The 20,251-nt window shown below is 46.4% G+C and overlaps 1 protein-coding gene across 1 annotated transcript; it reads right to left on the bottom strand.

Annotated features, from left to right (window-relative positions):
* Positions 1-447: 447 nt before the first annotated feature.
* On the bottom strand, positions 448-19,548 carry LOC142431886 (cytochrome P450 2B4-like). The gene is made up of 9 exons (XM_075536870.1): positions 19,378-19,548; positions 15,438-15,600; positions 15,004-15,153; positions 12,359-12,519; positions 9,288-9,464; positions 8,777-8,918; positions 7,472-7,659; positions 7,181-7,322; positions 448-629 (listed from the first exon to the last, which is right to left on the bottom strand). The coding sequence occupies exons 1-9, from the start codon at positions 19,546-19,548 to the stop codon at positions 448-450; spliced, it is 1,476 nt and encodes a 491-aa protein (XP_075392985.1).
* Between the last annotated feature and the right edge of the window lie 703 nt (positions 19,549-20,251).

A 20,251-nucleotide genomic window follows, 5' to 3' on the forward strand; every position in this document is an offset into this window, starting at 1 on the left:
TTGAGAGCCCTTTGAGTTTGGCTCTCTTGGGGCACTGGGCAGGGATAGGTGGAGACTGTGGTTGGCCTGAGCCATGGAGGAAGGCGCTCAGCCTGCAGAGACACAGCGGCTGAGAAGTCCTATGCCAGGTGTCCCCTGAGAAGCCCAGTTTCTTGAGGTACAACAAGGAAGGAGTTGGCCTCTCTGAGGTTGCTTCCCACTTCTGGAATTCCTTCCCAGAAGGAATGCAGAAAGACCTGGTGTCTACAGAAAACTTGCAGTGTGGTGGAAGGAGATGAGATGTTAGAAATGACCTTCAAATTGGGAGCGACCACCAAGACAGGGGAAGGGTCCAGGCCTGCAGCAGGTCTCTCAGACGGGGAGAGTGGACAGGCATCAGGGAGCATTCTCAGGAGAGGTGGGAATCACGGAAGGCCCCCGGATCTTTTGGCCCCTGCCCCTGCCCCCTCATCGGGGCAGGAAACGGATCTGGTATGTGGGGGGTACTTTGCCCACACCAGACTCCTGGGGCGAGAGGTCAATCTCTTCAGGGGCCACCGATCCAGCCACAGAGAAGTTCTGGAGGATGGTGGTGAAGAAAATGAACAATTCTGTCCGGGCAATGCCTTCGCCGAGGCAAATTCTCTTCCCTGTGGACAAAGAGAGAGAGGTCACCCAAGCAGGCCTGGAACAGAGACAGTGCCTGTAGGAGTCGTTCATGGCCAGGACTTTGCATGGAGGTGACCTTTCACCCTCAGCTCAAGGTATGCTTTGGAGGAAGCTCGTGGCATCCGTCATGGTGACACGTTATGTTGCTAAGTCTAAATCACCAGCAACTCAGAGGCAGAAAAGAACGAGGTTCTCAACTCCGGTTCAAAAGTTAGTCTCTGATGGCAACGCATGTACAAGTTTGCTTGATACAATTGATTCATGGATTGTGTGAATATATATAAAATTTATTTACCTTTTTAAAAATGTTTAAAAAGTTATAGTCTCATTCCTTCCCTATTTACAGGGTATCTACAAACACACCAAACCCAAACCAAACTCACTGCCATCAAGTGGATGCTGATTCATAGCAACCCAATGGGGCTGCCCTGTGAGCCTAGAACTCTTTCTTGTTGTTAAATGTATTCTTCATTGGGAGTTAACACATGGATCATACCATTCCATAGCTCAGTCACGTCAAGCAGATTGTACAATTGCTACCACATCAGTTTCCAAACAAGCTTTTCCATCCGGGATTCCTGACATCATCTCTCGTTTAAACCTTCCCCCACCTCACAACACTGTACTCCCCCCTGCAAAAAACCCCAAACAAACCTTATTCTGCTTGCTGTCCCTATAAGTTCATCAATCCTGGGGTTGATATTTAGAGCAACGATCTGAATGGCTGTCCATAAACTAATGGGGAGTTAGCCCATGGGTAGTGTAACATTGGAGGTTCCTCAGCAGTACCTTGCCAGAAAAACCTGAATCTACTTCTAAGAAGTTGGCCTTTGAAAACTGTACTGAACCGATATACTCTGACAAAAGGAAGAAGCACACCAGCCTGTCCCGACTCGATCACTGAAGACAAAGCGGGTGCAAAAGCAAATGTGGTGAAGAAAGCTGATGGTCCCTGGCTATGAAAATATACAGAGTATGGGTTGCTTATAGGTGGAAGATAAAAAAGTGACCATCTGAGAAGCAACAAAGCCCACATGGAAGAAGCACACCAGTCTGTCTGATCACAAAGCATCAAAGACCAACAAAATCATAACATTGTGCATTGCGAATGAGGGAGAGTGCAGAGTGGGGACCCAGGGCCCATCTGGGAAATTGGACATCCCCTTGCAGAAGGGTCGCTGGGAGGAAACAAGCAAGGCAGAGTGTAGTGTAGCAATGATGAAAAATACAATTTTCCTCTAGTTCTTGAATGCTTCCTCCCCTCCCCCCCATGATGATTTCAGTTCCACCTTACAAATCTGGCTGGACCGGAGGATGTACACTGGAACAGATAGGAACTGGAAACACAGGGAATCCAGGACAGATGAACCCCTCAGGACCAGTGGTGAAAGTGGCAATATGGGGAAGGAGGAGGGAAGGTGAGGGAGAAAAGGGGAACTGATTACAAGGATCTACATATAACCTCCTGAAGGGTGATGTTGAACAGTGTAAGATATGACAAAATAATAATAATTTATAAATTATCAAGGGTTGAGGATGGAGGGTGAGGAGGGAGGGGGAAAATGAGGAGCGGATACCAAGGACTCTAGTAGAAAGCAAATGTTTTGAGAATGATGAGGTAAAGAAATGTTCAAAAGTGCTTGACAGAATGGTTTATTATGAGTTATGAGTCCCCAATAAAATGATTTTTTAACGTGGTGTCACTAAATGTCTGCTAGAGGCATTTGTTTGTTGGGTTTTGAGTCAATAAGAAATGTCCTCTTGTTTTTTAAGGAATTCAAGTGCTGGCATCGTCCAAACAATCCTCACAGGTTTGTGGATAAGTGTGATGAAGTTGAACTGCTGGAACATTTGGGTGAGCATCACTGCGAGAGGTCCCCCACCTGCATTAAAAATTCACACCCAACTGGGAAAATAAAGGTGACCTTCTGAGAAAGCCCTGGGCAGTTCTCCCTGCCTTGAACGGTCGCCCTGAGTCCGCATGGACAACATGAGAGGGAGCGTGAGCCCTTTGAAACTGGAGTCGAATCTTCATGTGAATCTGCCATGAACATCGTTCCAAGAGAGAGTCTGTAACCTTCATTAGATCCCCAAAGAAGTAGGGCACCGCAGAGAGGGTAAGGACCCAGTTCTCTCTCTCTCTCTCTCTCTCTCTCTCTCTCTCTCTCTCTCTCTCTCTCTCTGCATGTGTGTATGTGTGTGTGTGTGTGTGTGTGTGTGTGTCCTCCACCTGTGTAAAGGTCTGCATCCTCTGACATGACGTTTTGAACGTTCATCATACAAAACCAACCCACTCACCACCATCGAGTCACTCCAGGCTCAGCGTGACCCCGGAGGACAGGGTGGGACTGGCCCTGTGGGTTTCCAACACCGGAACTCTTGACGGGGCTGGAAAGCCTCATCCTCCTCCTGCACAGCTGCTGGCAGTTCAGAACTGCTGACCTTTACTTTAGCAGCTCGGCTGATAACGCCCCCCCCCCCCCAACGTCACCAGTAGCTGTAAAGAAATCGTGTTTTCTACTTCACAGGCTCGTTGTGGGAATGAAGGAGTGAATATTGGTAAACTACCTGAGAATCACACTTGAGCCATAGTAAAATCTACTATGCCTTTGTGTGTGGTTCAGGGGGTGTGTGGGGTGGGGCGGGGAGGGGGTGTCTCTGGCATTATGTATATACCTGTATCTGAATTCCTGCCTCAGCCACAGATCCATGATCTTCAAGGCTTCTGCATGGGGGAAACCCCGAATTGTATACCAACTGTGGGGTACATGGGGAGTGATGGACATGAGGAAGGGGTGCATGGCTCCCCCCCAAAAAAGAACAAAACCACTGCCATGAAGTCAATGCTGCCTCACAGCGACCTGCTGTGGTCTTCCCAGACTTTAAGGGATTCAAGGAAGAGAACGCCCCGTCTTCCTCCTGCGGAGCTGCTGGTGAGCTTGCAGAGACATGAGAACACAGGGAGCCAGAGAAGGAAGGCAGGGACATGGGGCCTCTCTCTCTTTTACGTCAGGGATGGTTCATTGGCCACAATTCCCAAGGCAGTCACATTCCCAGCCTGGCATCTAAGGGAACTTGCAGATCCTTTGGGCAGATCCTTAGAGAAGATAGGAACCTCCATTTGCTCAGGGGAATGCCTGGACTGGTTCTCCTATAACTGGTTCTGTGGCCCAGGTCTTCCTTGGATAAGCCGATAGATGAATGCCTGCTGCCTCCCTCCCAAGGCACCCTTCCCTTTCACACACGTAGGGCTGTTCGCTTGGCATCATCTGAACACCCACTGTGCCCAGGGGTTTTTCTTTCTGCCCGCACACATCTGACTCAGCCTTTCCTTGCCCATACTTGTGCTTGTCTCTATTTCTCTTCTCTATGTCTGCTTTCTTCTGGCATCTTGTTGCGCTCTCTGCTTCTCTCTGGTGCTTTTTCTCTCTCCCTCTCTAAAGGTCTCCTGTCTCTTATGCCCTCTCTGTTTCTCTCTCCACTAGGTCATTCTCTTGTATCTTTCTGGCTTTCATTCTGTTTCTCTTTCTATTCTCCCACTTGTACCCTCCCCATGTGCGCTCTCTCTCTCTCTCTCTCTCTCTCTCTCTCTCTCTCTCTCTCTCTCTCTCTCTCTCTCTCTCTCTCTGTCTTTCATTCTTCATCTCTCTATAAGTCTATTGTCTCTTGTTCATTCTTCCCATTTGTCCCCCTCTGTTTCTCATTTTCCTGATCACATCATTTATACATTGTACTGCTAATCTCAAGGCCAGCAGTGTGAATCCAACAACTACTCAATGAGAGAAAGATGAGGCTATCTCTTCCCATGAAGATTTACAGCCCCATCAACCTTAGCACCCAGTTCTCCTCTGTCCTATAGGGTTGCTATGAGTCAGAATTGACATGATGGCAGTTGGTTTAACCTATCTTGATCTTGATCTCTACACATCTCTACCTCAATCCAAACTTCAAGGGGAGCTTTCAGATAGAGAGGGTAATGTCATCCCACTGCCCCTGGGTGTTTCCCAACTCCCATTTAAGATGGCATGAGAGATGAGGCCATTGCCAATTAGCAGAAGCACAAGATTGGGGGACTTTCTCTCTGAGATCCTCCTTTCTCCCAAAGGATGACAGAATCAAGGGCACTAAGTGTTTCTCTGCATGGGGACAAAGGGAGGAACCCTAACTTCTAATTCCTCCTTCAGCTTTCAAGAGCCTGCACTGCACAGCTGAGCTTTCTACCCTTATCCCCTTCTTCAATCTGAACCCCAGATCAAAAGAATCCTTTGCACTTTCTCGAACACATGATGCCATGATGATGTCTCTACTTTCAGGCCCTTGCTGTTCTCTCTACTTGGAACATTCTTTTTGTGGTTGACAAACATACAACATCTGGTCTTGGTTTAGAAACCTAACTCCCCCCACCCCCACCACACCCCGAGGAATATGACCAACAGAAACCATGCGGGAAAGGAGACAGCAGTTGGTGTGAGATATAAAAATAATAATAATTTATAATTTATCAAGGGGGCATGAGGGTGGGAGCTGGCGAGGGAGGGCAAAAAGAGGAACTGAAACCTAGAGCTGAAAAAGAAAGAAAAATGTTTAGAAAAGAATGATGGCAACATATGTACAAATATGCTTGGTACAATTGATGTGTGGGTTGTTATAAGAGTTGTTAGAGTTCCCAATAAAATGATCATTTTTAAAAAGAAAGAAAGATGGGGGTACACCTATTCCTTAGGGAAGTTTTTCTTATTAAAAACTTACTGCAATGAAGTTGATTTTGACTCATCATGGCTCCAAGGACAGGGCGCAACTGGCCCCCTGGGTTTCTGAGACTGAAATTCTCTACAGGAGGAGGATGCCTCATCTTTCTGCAGAGCAGCTGGTGGTTTCAAACTGCTGACCTTGTGGTTAGCCACCCAAGGTGTAACCCACTCTGCCATCAGGGATCCTGCTTTCCCTTGTAGGTTCCCAAGATGAGTCAATATATTCTGCTGTGTGTTTCCAAATCCTTCAGCTACACTGTGATTTTCCTGATGTGAGGCTGTGTGGCTCTGTGTGACTGACTCATGCCTTACATTAGGTCTCCAATAGAGCATTGGGTTCAAAATAGTACTCAATCTTTTTTATTTTATTTTTTTAGGTAAATAAATATAGGGGTCTTTAAGAAAACAATTTCAGTCAAGTTGGTTCCAATTCATGCATATCACAGTAAAACAGTGCCTGATAGGGTTTTCAGCGGAAGCTTGTTTTCAGAACTAGATCTCCAGGACTTTTATCTGCCTGTGGGTGGACTTGAACTTCCAGCTATTTGGTTAGCAGTCAAAACACCATGATCATTGCCTAGTAAGAGATAAAAATATTTGCCCAAGTTTCTGTTTAGCAAGATGTGTCTTGGAGAAAATCAGGGACATAAGAAAATGTGGTGAAGAAAGCTGATGGTGCCTGGCTATCAAAAAATATAGCATCTGAGGTCTTAAAGGCTTGAAGATAAACAAGTGGCTGTCTAGTTGAAAAGCAGCAAAGCCCACATGGAAGAAGCACACCAGCCTGTGTGATCACAAGATATCCATCGGATCAGGCATCAAAGAACAAAAAATCATATCAGTGTAAATGATGGGGAGTGAAGAGTGGGGACTCAAAGGCTATCTGTAAGCAACTGGATATTCCCTTACAGAAGGGTCACAGTGAAGAGACGAGCAAATCTGGATTCAGTATAGCACTGATAAAACATACAATTTTCCTCTAGTTCTTTAATGCTTCCTCAGCCCCCCCAACTACCACCACTATCATGATCCCAATTCTTCCTTACAAATCTGGCTAGACCAGAAGATGTAAAATGGTACAAATAGGAACTGGAAACACAGGGAATCCAAGACAGATGATCCTTCAGGACAAGTGGTAGGAGTGGCAATACAAGGAGGGTGGGGGAAAGGTGAGGTAGAAAGGGGGAACCTATCACAAGGATCCACATATAACCCCCTCCCTGGGGGACAGACAACAGAAAAGTCCGTGAAGGGAGGTGTCAGCAGTGTAAGAAATGGCAAAACAATAACAATTTATAAAGGGTTCGTGAGGGAGGGGCGTGAAAGGAGGGAGGAGAAAATGAGGAGCTGATACCAAGGCCTCACTAGAAATAAAATATTTTGAGAATATTGATAACATCAAATGTAAAAATGTGCTTGACACAATGGGTGGATGGGTGGACTGTGATAAGGGTTTTACGAGTCCCCAACAAAATTATTTTTAAAACATTTAATGACCTTTTAAAAAAGAGTTGGACAAAAATAAATAAATAAATAAAATTTTTTAGAAGAGTTGAATGATCCCCCAATAAAATGATTTTTTAAAAGTATGTCTTAGAGATACATCACATGTCTCAAGACTCCTCTCAGGTGGCAAAGGGGGGTAATGGAATGAGATCATGCAGGGAAAAGCAAAGGGCATCTAATAATTGCTCAATTAATGGGGCATGTCCTCATTTGCCTAGAGGAGAGACTGAAACCTCACTCTGGCATCTGCAAAAAGGAATGTAGATCCAACTCACCCAAGGAGAAAGGCATAAAAGCGTCAATATTCTTCAGTGCCCCTTTGGTATCCAGAAAGTGGTCCGGGTTGAAGTCATCTGGTTTTTCAAAGTAACATGGGTCGTGGAGGGCAGAGCTCAGGATGGGGAAAACCTCAGTGTCCTGGGGGAGGGGTACACAAAACAGATCAACTTCTTCCCGCCTCCACCAAAGAAAAACAACACCAAAAGAACCCGCAAAGACGTCATTTGCTGTTGAAGGAAACGCAGGATGCCCATACAGAAGAGATGCAGGAGCCCAACGGCTCTTACCTTGGGGATGATGTACCCTCGGAAGTTCGTGTCTTTGGTGACCACATGGGGCAAACCCATGGGCACGATGTCCCCGAATCGCTGGATCTCATGAATGACCGCATCAGTGTATGGCATTTTGACTCGGTCATCCAGAACTGGAGCTCGATGGGAGCCAATCACCTGGTCAATCTCCTTGTGGACTTTCTCTACACAAGAGAAGAGGGCCTGTGCACCTCTGATTTACTTCATTGAAGTAAACAGTACCAAGAGAACTTTCAATGGGGGGAATGCACTTTCTAGGAGTCAACAAGTCAGGAAACATCTACAGTGAAGGGTAGAATGTGAACACCGCTCAGAGAAACTAGTTGGAGAGGGGAGATGAAGAGGGAAGCCACAAGGATTCTGCCCCTCTGAAATGCTGTAACTTCTCTCCCCACACGGACAACCAGAAACACACAAATGCACACACACAGCTTCTCCAACCTTAAAAGAAACCATGTTGGATGTTCCCTTATAGGTCGATATTCTTATAGAGTCAAGATAATCCGTCGGAAAGCTCTTTCTTTTTCAGAATACTCTCTCCAACACTAGTAGTCCTTGTATGCATGTTATATGTGAAGCTTCACATCCTCATGTATAACGAAGTCCTCAGGAATATGACAGTGAAATCGAGCAATAGATTATTTCATGACCAATAATTGAATAAGTGAATCAATGCATCCATCAAACAATTGAATGAATCCAGGACTGGAAAGGTTAATGAATGAACAAATCAATGAATTAATTCTGTATTCAGGTATTTCAATAAGGAGATCAATTGGTACATCATTGATCAATAAATGATCCATAGAAAAATAAATAAATCCATGAATAGAGAAGATGGATGAATGAATAGATGAAAGAATGGCTCCGTGGAGGGAGGATAATGGATTGGTGAAAGAATGAGTATGTAAAAAAAGCAATTGATGGTTAGACTTAATACAGACTCAAAGTAAAAAATGCTTGAGCAAATAAATAACTTTTTCCATAGATAAATGAAACCATTAATGAAAGGACAAATCAAAAGAAGGCTTGACGAGTGGAAAGATGACAGATAAATCAATCTGTGAGTGGTTAAAGATGAAACTTTGAGGGAAGAGCTCTCCGAATGGTCCAACCATCGAAAGGACTGGGTTAGTTGGGAATTACCCCAAGACCTGTAGAGCCACTAAGGCCGAAAGCAAGAGCCGCCTCTCTTTGCCACACAGGACCCATAATTCCACTTCTGCATATCAAAGTGGGGTCAGGAGATCCCTCTAGGTGGTCTGTCCCTGCCCCACCCACCTGTGATATGGGGGTATTTGAGCATGAGCAGGAACCCATAGCGGAGACTGGTGCTGGTGGTCTCGGTGCCACCGAAGAAGAGCAACATCACCATGAGAATGAGGTTCCACTGGTGGAACTCGGTGTCCTTGTTGGACTTCTCCTGCGTGGGAAGGACAAGGCTGGGCTGAGGAAGACTGTGGCCTGGCACACACATGCACCCCTCTGGGCACCCGACACCTGTTCCCCAGCCTCAGTCATGCCCATCTTTCCTGCTTTATCTTCCATCACCCACCCGCTTCACCCCTGTCTCTCCCCAAGCTCATCTCTCTCCGTCTTGCTCTGCTTCCATCTTCCAATCTTTCTGTGCATTGGTCTTTGTCTCCCAGCTTCCCTCTTCCGGTTCGATCTGTTTCTCCTACCTCACCATCTTCCCATCACCTCTTTCTGCTTTCTCTTGCCCCCCTCCCCTCCATGGCCTCTGTTCCAGTCTCCCCCTCCCTTCTTCCCCCTCCACCCCTCCTCTACCCACTTTGTCCATGCGGAGCAGGAAAGTATCAATGAAGTCCCGGGGTGTGTTGGGGTCCAGGGTTGCTCGGTGCTTCTCCACTCTGCGGACAATGAAGGTGTTGATTTCTAAAATGTTTTTGTAGATTTGTTGGTGTGTGCCGGGAAAGTGCTTCAGGACATTCGAGAAGAACTCAAACACCTGAAAGACAGAAGAAGCTAGGAGATGAGGTCTGCCTGGGGATGGTGGGGAGGGGAGGGTGAAAGAGCTCCACCCTGCTATGTCCTAGACCCTCCTCCTGGAACTCATCACGGCCGAGAGATGCTGAGCCGCCTCCCCCTCCGGGCTCCAGGTTTTGACATTGACTCCTACTAATTGACATCTCTCCCTCTCTGCCCTGCTGAAACTGTTGGTTTTTGTTGGGGGGTTTCAGTCTGCCATCTCTCTGTCTCTGTGTCTTCACCACTTACACCAACTCTCACACTATCCCTATCGCTATGTATTCCCATCTGTGTGTCTTTCTCTCTTTGATTTTCTCTCTCCCTGACAACGTGCTTCTTTATCCCCCTTTCTATTGATTCTTTGCTCCATTGATCCAAGCCCCTCACTCTGACTCTGTGATTCAATTGAGCTGTTAGCCTTCTGCCTCTCCTCTGTGTCTGCCTACTTCATCCACATGTCCTTCCATTTGCCTCCACCTCCTTGTAGGATTGCTCCTTTACCAACTCTTTCTCTGTGTGTGTCTGGGTTGCACGTGTGTGTGTGTGTGCACGTGTGCGCATGTGTGTGTGTATGATTACCACCTCAGCCTGTTCTCATTCTTCCCCTTGCCTCTCTCAGTCTCTCTGAGAGCTGCTGCTGACCACTTGGGCCTGTTTATTTCTGTTGTAGCATATTCATTTTTCTACTGCTTTATCTGGGGATAAACGTACTTGTAGTAACCCCCCCCCCCAGATGTGAAAATGTGTAGAGTAAGGTGTGAAAGCCATCTTTGATATCTCCATTTAGAGATCATCAATGTTAGTTATTTGGTATCTCTCCTTCCAGACGTGTGTGTGAGTGTGTGTGTGTGTGTGTGTGTGTGTTGGGGTGTGTGCGTGTGTCTGTTCCCAGCACCAGGCACGCATATTGAAATCATTTGTTGGACTTGTCTTAGATACTCTCTCTGGACCTCATCATAGATCACAACCCTCAATAAAAGATCCTGGGCACCTGTATTTGTGGCAAACCCATATGTGGATCTAATATCTGTAGCTATGACAGAGAGAGTACACTATTTGCCAACCCAACATTTGTCATTCAGACAGTTCAATAAAGCCTTTTTTATCAATCGTGTCATACAACCATCACCAATATCAATTGCCATATTTTTCACCCCATAAAGGCTAACTAAATGGTTTCACTCAAAAAATACAATGGTTATTCAATAAGAGAAATATTGCAGGTGTTTTGTTTTGTTTAAGTGGAACTTTTGGTTATCATCTGAGGGTGGTTGTTTTAAAAAGCAACAATAGAGAGAGAAGAAAATGGGGAAGCGAATGAAGAAATGGGGTTTCTTATTTTCACATGGCCATGTCTTCAGATGAGGCAGAGACTTTGCCAAAGACTGACAAAGATGCAAAGGCAGATGGGGTTAGAAGAGGAGAGACTGAGAGTCTGATTCATTCTATTATCTTCTCAACTTTGTCTTTCAAGAGCCCTTTCTCTTCGCTTCTTTGTCTTCTTTAGTTTATTTACTCTCTAGCTCCTCTCATTTCTCCTTCTCTTCTCTCCTCCAATCCCTCTGATGTTTGGTTTTTTTTAGGTCTCTCCCCCTGCCTCTCATGGCCCCTGATCAGTGGGAACAGTGTGTGTGTTTGGCTACTAACCAAAAAGTGAGTGTTCGAGTGCCTCTGAGGTATCTCAGAAGAAAGGCATGATGCGTTCGTTACTTCTGAAAAATCAACCACTGGAAACTCCGTACAACACAGTCAGTCTGGGGAGACTGGGGAGTCCCTAGGTGATGCAAATGCTTTAGAAGGTTGGCTGCTGATCAAAAAGATGGAAGTTCAAATCCACTCAAAGATGCCTCCCAGAAAGGCCTAGTGATCCACTTCTAAAGAGTTCAAAGAATAAAAACCCTATGGAGCTCGTCTTGAGAGATGGCGACATCTACTGGCACAACCCAGTTCACAAAGACAACGGGCTACATTCGACTTGGATGAGTAGCGACTGGGATCTTAAGAGGTGGTGAGCAGCTCTCTCAGGTGTGACCGTTGGTCTTTCCCCAGCCAGAAGGAAGAAGAGTGAAGAGAATTGAAGCGCACATGAAAACACACAGTCCACAACCCTGAAACCCATAGTAGATGGTGCCCTGCTATCACTGCCATCAGCTCCCCAAAGGATTCTGTTAAGCAGTCCTAGGTAGAGTACATGAAAACATGGTGGGGGCAGGGCTAAAAACAAAAGAAACCAGGCTGACTGCTTGGATGGGAAAGGTGGGACCTTGAAGATTATGGCCCTTTGTCAGCCTTCAGGTCTGGAACTGAACACACCATCACGTTAGAAAAATCCACTCTCTACGATTCAAAGGGGCATTGACCCAGTGACAGATCGTAGAGGTTTAGCAAGGTGAGAGGAGTGGAAGTGGAAACTGGTACTTGCATTGGATGCCTTGGAACAAACTATGTGTGAACGTAAGACGAATGAGCTGCTCTGTAAACCTTCACTTCATTCACAGTAAAACAAAACACTTTCAAAAGCTAATTGCCATCTATTTCCAACTAAGTAATAATCAAACAAAAACAGTATGCAGCACAGTTCTACCCTGACACGCATGGTCACCATGAGTAGCAGTTGATTGACTCCACGGCACATTTTGTTTTGTTTCTCCCTGACTCTCCCTCTGTCTCTTGCGACCTCTTCCACCACACCCTTTTTGTTCTCATAGTCTCTCACTTCCCGCCCCTGGGACCCTGTGTCTCCAATCTCTGCTTGGTTTCAGCTCTTCTCCCCAACCCTAAGCTACATGACTGGGCCCAAAAGACAGACCACGCCTCTACCTGCCTTGAATGCTTGCCCCATTTCCCCCCTGCCGCACTCCCTCACTCTCTCACCTGGCTGGAGAAAGAGCTGATCAATGTCAAGGACTCGTAGAAATTATCCAGCAGTCTCAGGAATTCTGGGTCTTTGTAGGCGAAGCGTTCTCCAAAGACAATGGAGCAGATGATGTTGGCTGTGATGGCATGGAAGAAGAAGGTGGGGTCCAGTAGGGCTCCTAGAAGGATAAGTGGACAGGTCAGGGGACAGGAAGTCAGGAGGAGATGGATTTGCCTGCTGCCTCATCTCGGTCTGACTATGCTCCACTGCTCGGGAGTCATCGCAGGAACAGTAGCATCTAACTGGCTGTCTCTTACAATAGATTCCCAAGGTCCCATTCGAAGTCTGTCACCCATGGTGCCATTTACTTCTCACCACAGCTCTGAGACAAATCAATCGCTCAGTTTTCTAAATAGGTAGGCAGGCAGAAAGATGAAATCATTTGAACAATCTCATAACAGCTACTAATTGCTGAGGGAGCCAGCATTCAGACCTAGACAACCTGGTGACAGAATCATAGCTGTTGATCCTTATGCTACATCTTCTGGGGGACCTCAGCTCTGTGAGCCTCTACTCAACTCTGTGAACAAGTCCCAGGGCAGTTAGTGACACAGAGCAGGTGATCAGCTTATCCACACTGAAAAGGCTTGATCCTGCCAATCCCTGTCACTCTCCCTTCATCATCTCTCTCCCCCATTGGTTCTCTGGCCTTCACTTGTCTATCAATGCCTATATGAATATGATCCAGGTTTCCACCCCCGTTCCTGATTGAAGGAGGTGGTTGTGGGATGGGAGCTCAAGGATATCCAATTCGTGCAGCCTCTCACTCTTTGAGTTATACTTTGTCTGTCTTCCCTTGTTTCTACTGGTAGCTCTGTCTGCCTGTCTGTCTGTCTATCTAATTTGTGTGTGTGTGAACCAATCATTTGCTATTTCGATGTTTTTCATAAGTACAGTTAATTGGCTCACTGAGTTTTTCGGCCATCATCCAAAACTGTTCCCCAATTATTTCCATCACCTTCCAACAGATGCTCAGTGTCCCCTAAGCCTTAAGATCTCCATTCTTCCTCCCTCTGCCTGCTGACCACTAATCATCGGAGTCTCCACACCAGTGGTTCTCAACCTGTGGATCTCAAGCCCTGTGAAGGTCAAATGACCCTTTCACAGTGTTCACCCGATTCGTAACAGTAATAAATGACAGTGATGAAGTATCGACAAAAATAATTTTATGGTTGGGGGGGTCACAACACATGAGGAACAGAATTAAAGGGTCGCCACATTAGGAAAGTTGAGAACACTGCTCTACACATGTGTAGACTCTAGGCATTTCATATCAGAGGGATTGTACAATTGTAGTCCCATCAACTCATACCCACTAGGATGGCTAGGGTTTTTTTTTTCCAGTTTTAGCAACAAACCCCAAAAAGAATAGACAAGAATGTTTGTTGGTGAGGCTCTGGAGACGGGAGTCCTTGTCTGTGGCTGGGGGGACTGTAATCTCTGTGGAAAATAGTTTGAGAGGCCTTGAAACCATTCATTTAGTTATGTGGCTTGAAAATTTAAGTGCATTCCTCTCTAATTTCCTGTCTCCTCATAGCCCCACCTTTCTTGCCTTCTGCCTCTTGAGTCTCTTCCACCATCAGTTTTGGTCTCTATTTTTCTCTCTTCTTCCTTTCTTTCTCTTTTTTCCTTGCTCTGCCATCTCTATCTTTGTCTCCTTCCCTGCCTCTTTGTCTGTGTCACTCTGTTTGTCTCCTTCGGTCTTTTGATCCCAGCTCGCACTGCCTCTGTGTCTCAATGGCTTCCTTTGTCTCCTCCTTTCCTGTCCGGCCTCTACAAATATGTTCCAGGGTATTTTTCAGAGAGATTTTAATAAAGAAAGTGATAAAGCTTGAAAATAAAGGAGATGGAGATGATCACAGTCCCCTTGCTGTGCTCGCTGAACCCCTGAGCTCTTCTGGAGAATTCAGAAACAGACAAAAGCAATCCCTTAGGGCCCTTCCACTGCCCAACTGGCTCTGCTCACAGCCAGTTCATCAGCCGCTCAGCCAAGGAAAGGAAAGTTCAATTGACTCTGCCCAACACGTCTGTCCTTTTTTTTTTTCCTCCTTGCTTTCCTGATATATATACCGTAACATTCTATACCATGTGATATCATAGTGAGCCCTGGGGGTGCCAATGGTGCAGTGGTCTGCGGCTAACCCAAATGCTGGCCGCTCAACCCACCGAGCAACCCGATGAGACAAGCACCTGGCAATTCATTTCCAGACAGCCTGACCCATGGGGAAACCCTTCTCTGCCACATTCAGTTGCTATGGGTTGGAATCTCTGGATGGCACTTCCCAGCAGTTATTGTTTTGCAGTGCATCCTGTTCCTCCATACACTGCTTCCCTGGAAAACAAGCTAAGAGCTTACATCTTCCAGTTATTCTCTGGCATCCTGTAGACTTCATATCTTTCCCCAGCTCTGTGCTTTCCTCCTACCCATCTCTGACAATCCCTAGTCCCCTGTTCTCCCTCTAAGCCTTTGAGAGTCTCTCAGTCGCCATCCTTTCCCAACTCTCTGTCTGTCATCTGTCTAGGTAGGTAGCCCTGTCTTTCTGTTGCTATGCAGCCCCACATCCCTCTATCTTTTACTGTCTTCCCTCTCCCCCAAGCTCACCCTGGGATTTCCGCAGCTCTTCCACCAGATACTGAGCCTCCTCTTGGATGCGCTCCTCCATGCTCCGCTTGCCCATCCCGAAGTCCCTCATGGTGGCGAGAGAAAAACGCCGGAGGGTCTTCCAGCACTCTCCGTTGGTAAAACTGATACCTGGGGTGGGGGGTGCTGGGGAGAGAAGCACGGGTTGAAGACGGGGTTGGAAGGAGACACCAAGCCTCTCTCTACAGCCCCTCTCTTCATTGGCCCCCTTTATCCTGCCAAGCCCACCCTCCCTCGTACCCCGGGAGGTTTCTGCACTTCTGCCTCCGCGAAGCGGTCCAGCCTCGGAAACCCACAAGGGCAGTTCTGCTCTGTCCAGCAGCCATGCTGAGTCAGAATCGACTCCCCCGCAGTGTGTGTGTGCGTCTGAGATCCTGCCGCTTTCAGGGTATTACCGTATCCTTGGAAAGCTTTGTCAAGGGCAGCAATTTTCCCCCGGCCCGAGAAGGCGTCAGCTTGGTCCACCAGGGCTTCCCGTATGGCCTCCGTCCCGCACAGCATGACCACCGGCCTGGGCCCCAGGTACACGGTGAACACATCCCCGTATTTCTCTCGGAGCTGCCAAGCATAGCCCCACCCAAGACAGCGAATGAGTCAGTGTGCCCCTCTGTAGCCATTAAAAAACAAACAGTTTCAAGATCATACCTATATTACATAGAAAAATATATACTATCACCATTGCTGTAATGGAAAACAAAGTTTATATACCAATAGGCAAGACTTTAAGGAGACCAGGGGCAGGGTAGGAACAGGAGGGAGAGAGGGAATTGGAGAGGGGGCAAAAATGGAGGGTTTAACAGAATAGTGTCATTGAATTCATTTCGTGAGAACAGCTTCCTAATTATATATATATTATTTATGTATGGATTTGGAGTCTCAATTAGAAAACAGAGTAATCTCAATAATAAATAATAGTTGATTCTGACGCTGTAAAATGGCCCCATCGACTCTTTGCTCCAACCTTCCATTTAGCAGCCAAGACTGTTTAAATGACCCATGGGACTCCTAACCCAGCAAACACGTGTATATAGATTGGTAATTAGTCACTACCCATGATACTCCACTCTGGGCTGTTGCTCCCACAGCTCAGAACCCAGCAACTAAAGGGTTAGCCCTGGATGCAGCCAAGGTCACCTGTGGTTGATTCATGCCTGGAGAAATAGGGGTGGTGGACTATTTTGAAATACTTCTGATATCACCCTCCCATACCCTTGGGCCTCACTGTATCTTCCTGGCATCACCAAATCTTGATTTCTATCTTTCCTTCAACTCACCCTGCTGCTGACAATTCCCAAGGAGACAACCCTGAAGCACCCACTCTGAAGATGATATGAGAAAGTAACAGCCCTCTGCTCACGATCGTGAAATATATAAAATACCGGCAGGGCCAATGGTAAACTGCTTGAACAGTTCTACTGAAGCCAAGCAGTGTGGAGAATACTCAGCAATCCCCCCGTTTCCTGCCTAGATGCATCCCCACTGGAAATGTGTACATGCGCTCACCCCAAAAATATCCAGGACAGGTGGATCTTCAGAGACAGTAACTGGATAGGGACATGCAGGAGAGGGTGGGGGCGGGGTAGAGGAGTATGAGGAGCTAACAGCAATGAGCACGAGAAGAAAATGTTCGGAAGTTGATTGTGATGAGGATTGCACAAATCGTCTAATATGATTAATTAAATTGTATGGTATGTGAGGGAAAACTATGGTGAGCAAGTAGTTCATCATTACTAAGGAAGAACACAGATAAGAACAAGTGTTGGCAAAAATGTGGAGAAGTTGGAACCCTTTTCCACTGGGTCTGGGTAAGTAAGTTAGTGTAAAATTAGTTCTTGGAAATAGTTGACAACTCCTCAGAAGGTTTAGATGTATACTTTTGTACTTTCTTAGTGTTAATGAGTTTGGAGTTTGGGACTTTTGTTTGTTTGGTTGGTTTTTTGTTGTTGTTTTTCTTTTTACTGGATATTGTGCTGTACACAAAAACCAGGTTAGGTAAGTCTTAGAGACAGTAACTGGATTACTAGTTTCTTGGACTTGGGGGAAATGGGGAGAGAATAACCAATACAAGTAAGAAGAAACTCTTCTAACATTTATTACAGTGATGATGAGGTAACCCTCTTCAATATGCTTAAACTCTTGTGTGGTATGTGAATGTGCAGATGTGCTTTATACAATTGATGTATGTATATGTAATGGGTTGTGATAAGAGTTGTATGAGCCCCTAATAAAATGTAAAAAAAAGAAAAGAGGAGGAAAAAAAAGAAAATGATTAGGGCAAAGAATGTGCAGTTGTGCTGTATACACTTGATGTATGTATATGTATCGATTGTGATAAGAGTTGTATGAGCCCCTAATAAAATGTTTTTTAAAAAAATAAAAGAAAAAACGTGTTATTTTTTAATGAAGAAGGACAGTCGTGGGAGCCTTATTATTAAAATTCTCATCAACATTGGTAAGGAATCCATGCAAGGGAATACTCTAAAGCAAAGAAAAAGAACAAACTGTCACTGTACACAGAAACAAAGACAATTCACCGGCATAATGCTGAGTGGAAACAATTAAGACACAACTCCATCTATTTATACCGAGTTCAGAAAGAGGCAAAACTAAACTAGGGTTCAGGATAGTGTAGAGGGCAGTGATGGGAAGGAGTGAGCAGGCTTGCTCTACATGCCAATGTCATGGGTGTGAATATCTGTTGAGCTGGGCACATGAGAGTTGTGCCATGTTTGAGATGATGTCAAGCTCCAATGAAAATGTACTTAAAATCAGAAATAGGGCTCCATCAACTTCAAAATCTCACCTGGGTCTCTGCCGACCCTCCTCCTTGGGGTCCTACAATCATCTCACTCTCTGGGGCCAGAGTGATCTTATTGAAATATCAATTCTCTCCTGTCCCTAGAATGCCGTATTCCTTCCAATGCTTCTATGTCCTAATACAAGCTCTGAGGTCTTTGTCGTGGTGCATACAACCCCACATGGCCTGGCCCCATAATCCCACAGACTTTTCTTCCTTCGCCCCGCTCTCGAACTTGAAAACCAGCCTCGGTTGTTTCTCCTGACATGCAGGTGTTGTTCCCGATTCAGGGTTCCTGCAATGACCCTGGCCTTGCGCTGGTGTCCAGGACAAGGCCTCAGGATCACAGCAAAGTTGAGTCTGTCTGTCTTTCCCTGATGACTCGAGTTTCTCAATCCTTTCCAGAAGATCACCCCATTTTATGTTCATCACAGTTCTTGTCAGAGGGACACAAAGCACCTCAAGTTGTTCTCAAGTCATGGAAGGATGGGTCTTGCTTGAGTCAGTTGCACTGTTGATGAATAGATGCCTACTTAAAATGCAATCATGCCAAAAAAGCCGTGATTGGGAGCTGACTAAATGACCCACACGTGGTAGCCACCCATCTAGCGCATTAAGTTCCTTACTGGAGCCCTGCTATTACACTGGTTATGCACTGGGCTTAGATCCACAGGGTCCAGAGATCAAAACCACTAGGGCACACAGCTGTTTCCACAGCTGGTGGATCCTAGGACTCATTAGGGAGATCTGTTTTTCCCATGTTCTTATCTTCATCTCCAGTGATTAAAGATGTTTAAACATTTTGGCATAAATAAATCCTTCGAGCGTTTTATTAAAGCTGGGCATCCTCCTCAAATAGGTGCACACATTTGTGCATATAAGTTAGAGGGGTCACAGACTGCACTGAGGGTCTTCCAAGGACCCTCTAGATGCCCACAGGCCTTCCTCCACAGGAGGAAGATGAGGTTTTCTACTCGGTCAATGGTTACCGTCTCAGAAGCTTACAGCGGGCAGTTCCATCCTGTTCCATGGGGCCACGATGAGTCAGGCATCGACTCGATGGCAGTGAGTTTGGAGAAGGACCTCATTAATGAGGAGTCCATTCCAAGTCTCCCAGAATCCATCCCTTCCCTTGCTGCTCTCCCTCCCTCTCCGCCACTGCCCTGGCTAGGACTCCAGCCAGTGTGTAGTGCCTCTGCCTCTTATTCTCTCTGCTAGTGGTGGCTGGCATTTAGGGACTCTATCAAGGGAAGCTGGGAAGAGTAAAATTCTACACCTGTGCCCCATACGCAGACATCTCTTCATAGCCATCTGCCCCCTGCTAGGACAATGCCTGTGTCCTTTCAATTGAGCAGGAAGGATTGGGACAACCTGACCACATCCGCCAGGCTTCAGCTCCATGCACCTTACCTACCGACCAAGGGATGCACTCCATCCCTGAGCCGGGACACCCCACCCTTTCTTAGGGATCCTTGAGTGATCCCCAAGTACTAAGGTAGGGACCAGCCACCCTCTGACCCTGCCCTTCATGCTCTCACCTTCAGGATGGATTTGAGCAGACCTCTTCTGTCCATCTGCAGAAGGTTCCCCAAAAAAGGCAGAGGACGGGGACCTGGAGGGAGGTGGCTGTGGGTCTTTGGGTGGCCTCTGGCCAGGAGAAGTAAGAATCCTGTGAAGACAGTGAGGAGGAGAAGGATGCTGAGCTCCATGGCTCTAGGCTGCGTGTCTTCCACCCCAGTGCAGCCCTGCAGGCTGGAGTTGAGACTTTTATCTGAACCTGTCTCCTTGCTTGGTTATGTCATCCCATCAGTCCCCCTTCCCCTTGCATCACTGTCCATGAGCGTGACCTTAGAGGTGCCAAGGGATTCACACTTCCTCCTCTGGAGGCCCAGAAACTGCTCCTTCCCTCCTCTTTCACCCCTGCCCTAGTGCTGGCAGGGCCCGTGAGGCAGACACGGAGGTTCATGTAGAAGTGTGCGTGTGTGGTCATTGGGTTTTCTGCTGGTTGTTTTTGTTTTGTTTGGGGGTTTTTTGTGTTGTTTTGTTTTTAGGATACAGATGAGCATACACCTGCCCTCCTGTGGCTGATATGTATGCACTGTTCCATGTTCATTTGCCTCTCTGTGATCGTAGGATTTTTGTATGTGAAAGGCTCTCAGTGGGTGGGGGAGACCAAGAGAAATGGAGGACTTCACAGGATATTATTGTTTATTTCATTTCTTGACATGGGCTATGTAATCTCTATATTTAATGTATTTGTTTCATTTTTTTAATCCCTCCAGAGTCCTGATCCCTCAGACTCAAAGAGTGGGTTAAATGGTTAGTTGGTTGGCTGGTTGGTTGGTTGGTTGATTGGTTTAAAGAGGAGGGGAAGCAACCTTGAAAATGGACTTGGAGTCTTTAGCAGCAAAC

Source organism: Tenrec ecaudatus, chromosome 18 (genome assembly GCF_050624435.1).
Source record: "Tenrec ecaudatus isolate mTenEca1 chromosome 18, mTenEca1.hap1, whole genome shotgun sequence".
In the NCBI taxonomy this organism is placed as follows: Eukaryota; Metazoa; Chordata; class Mammalia; order Afrosoricida; family Tenrecidae; genus Tenrec; species Tenrec ecaudatus.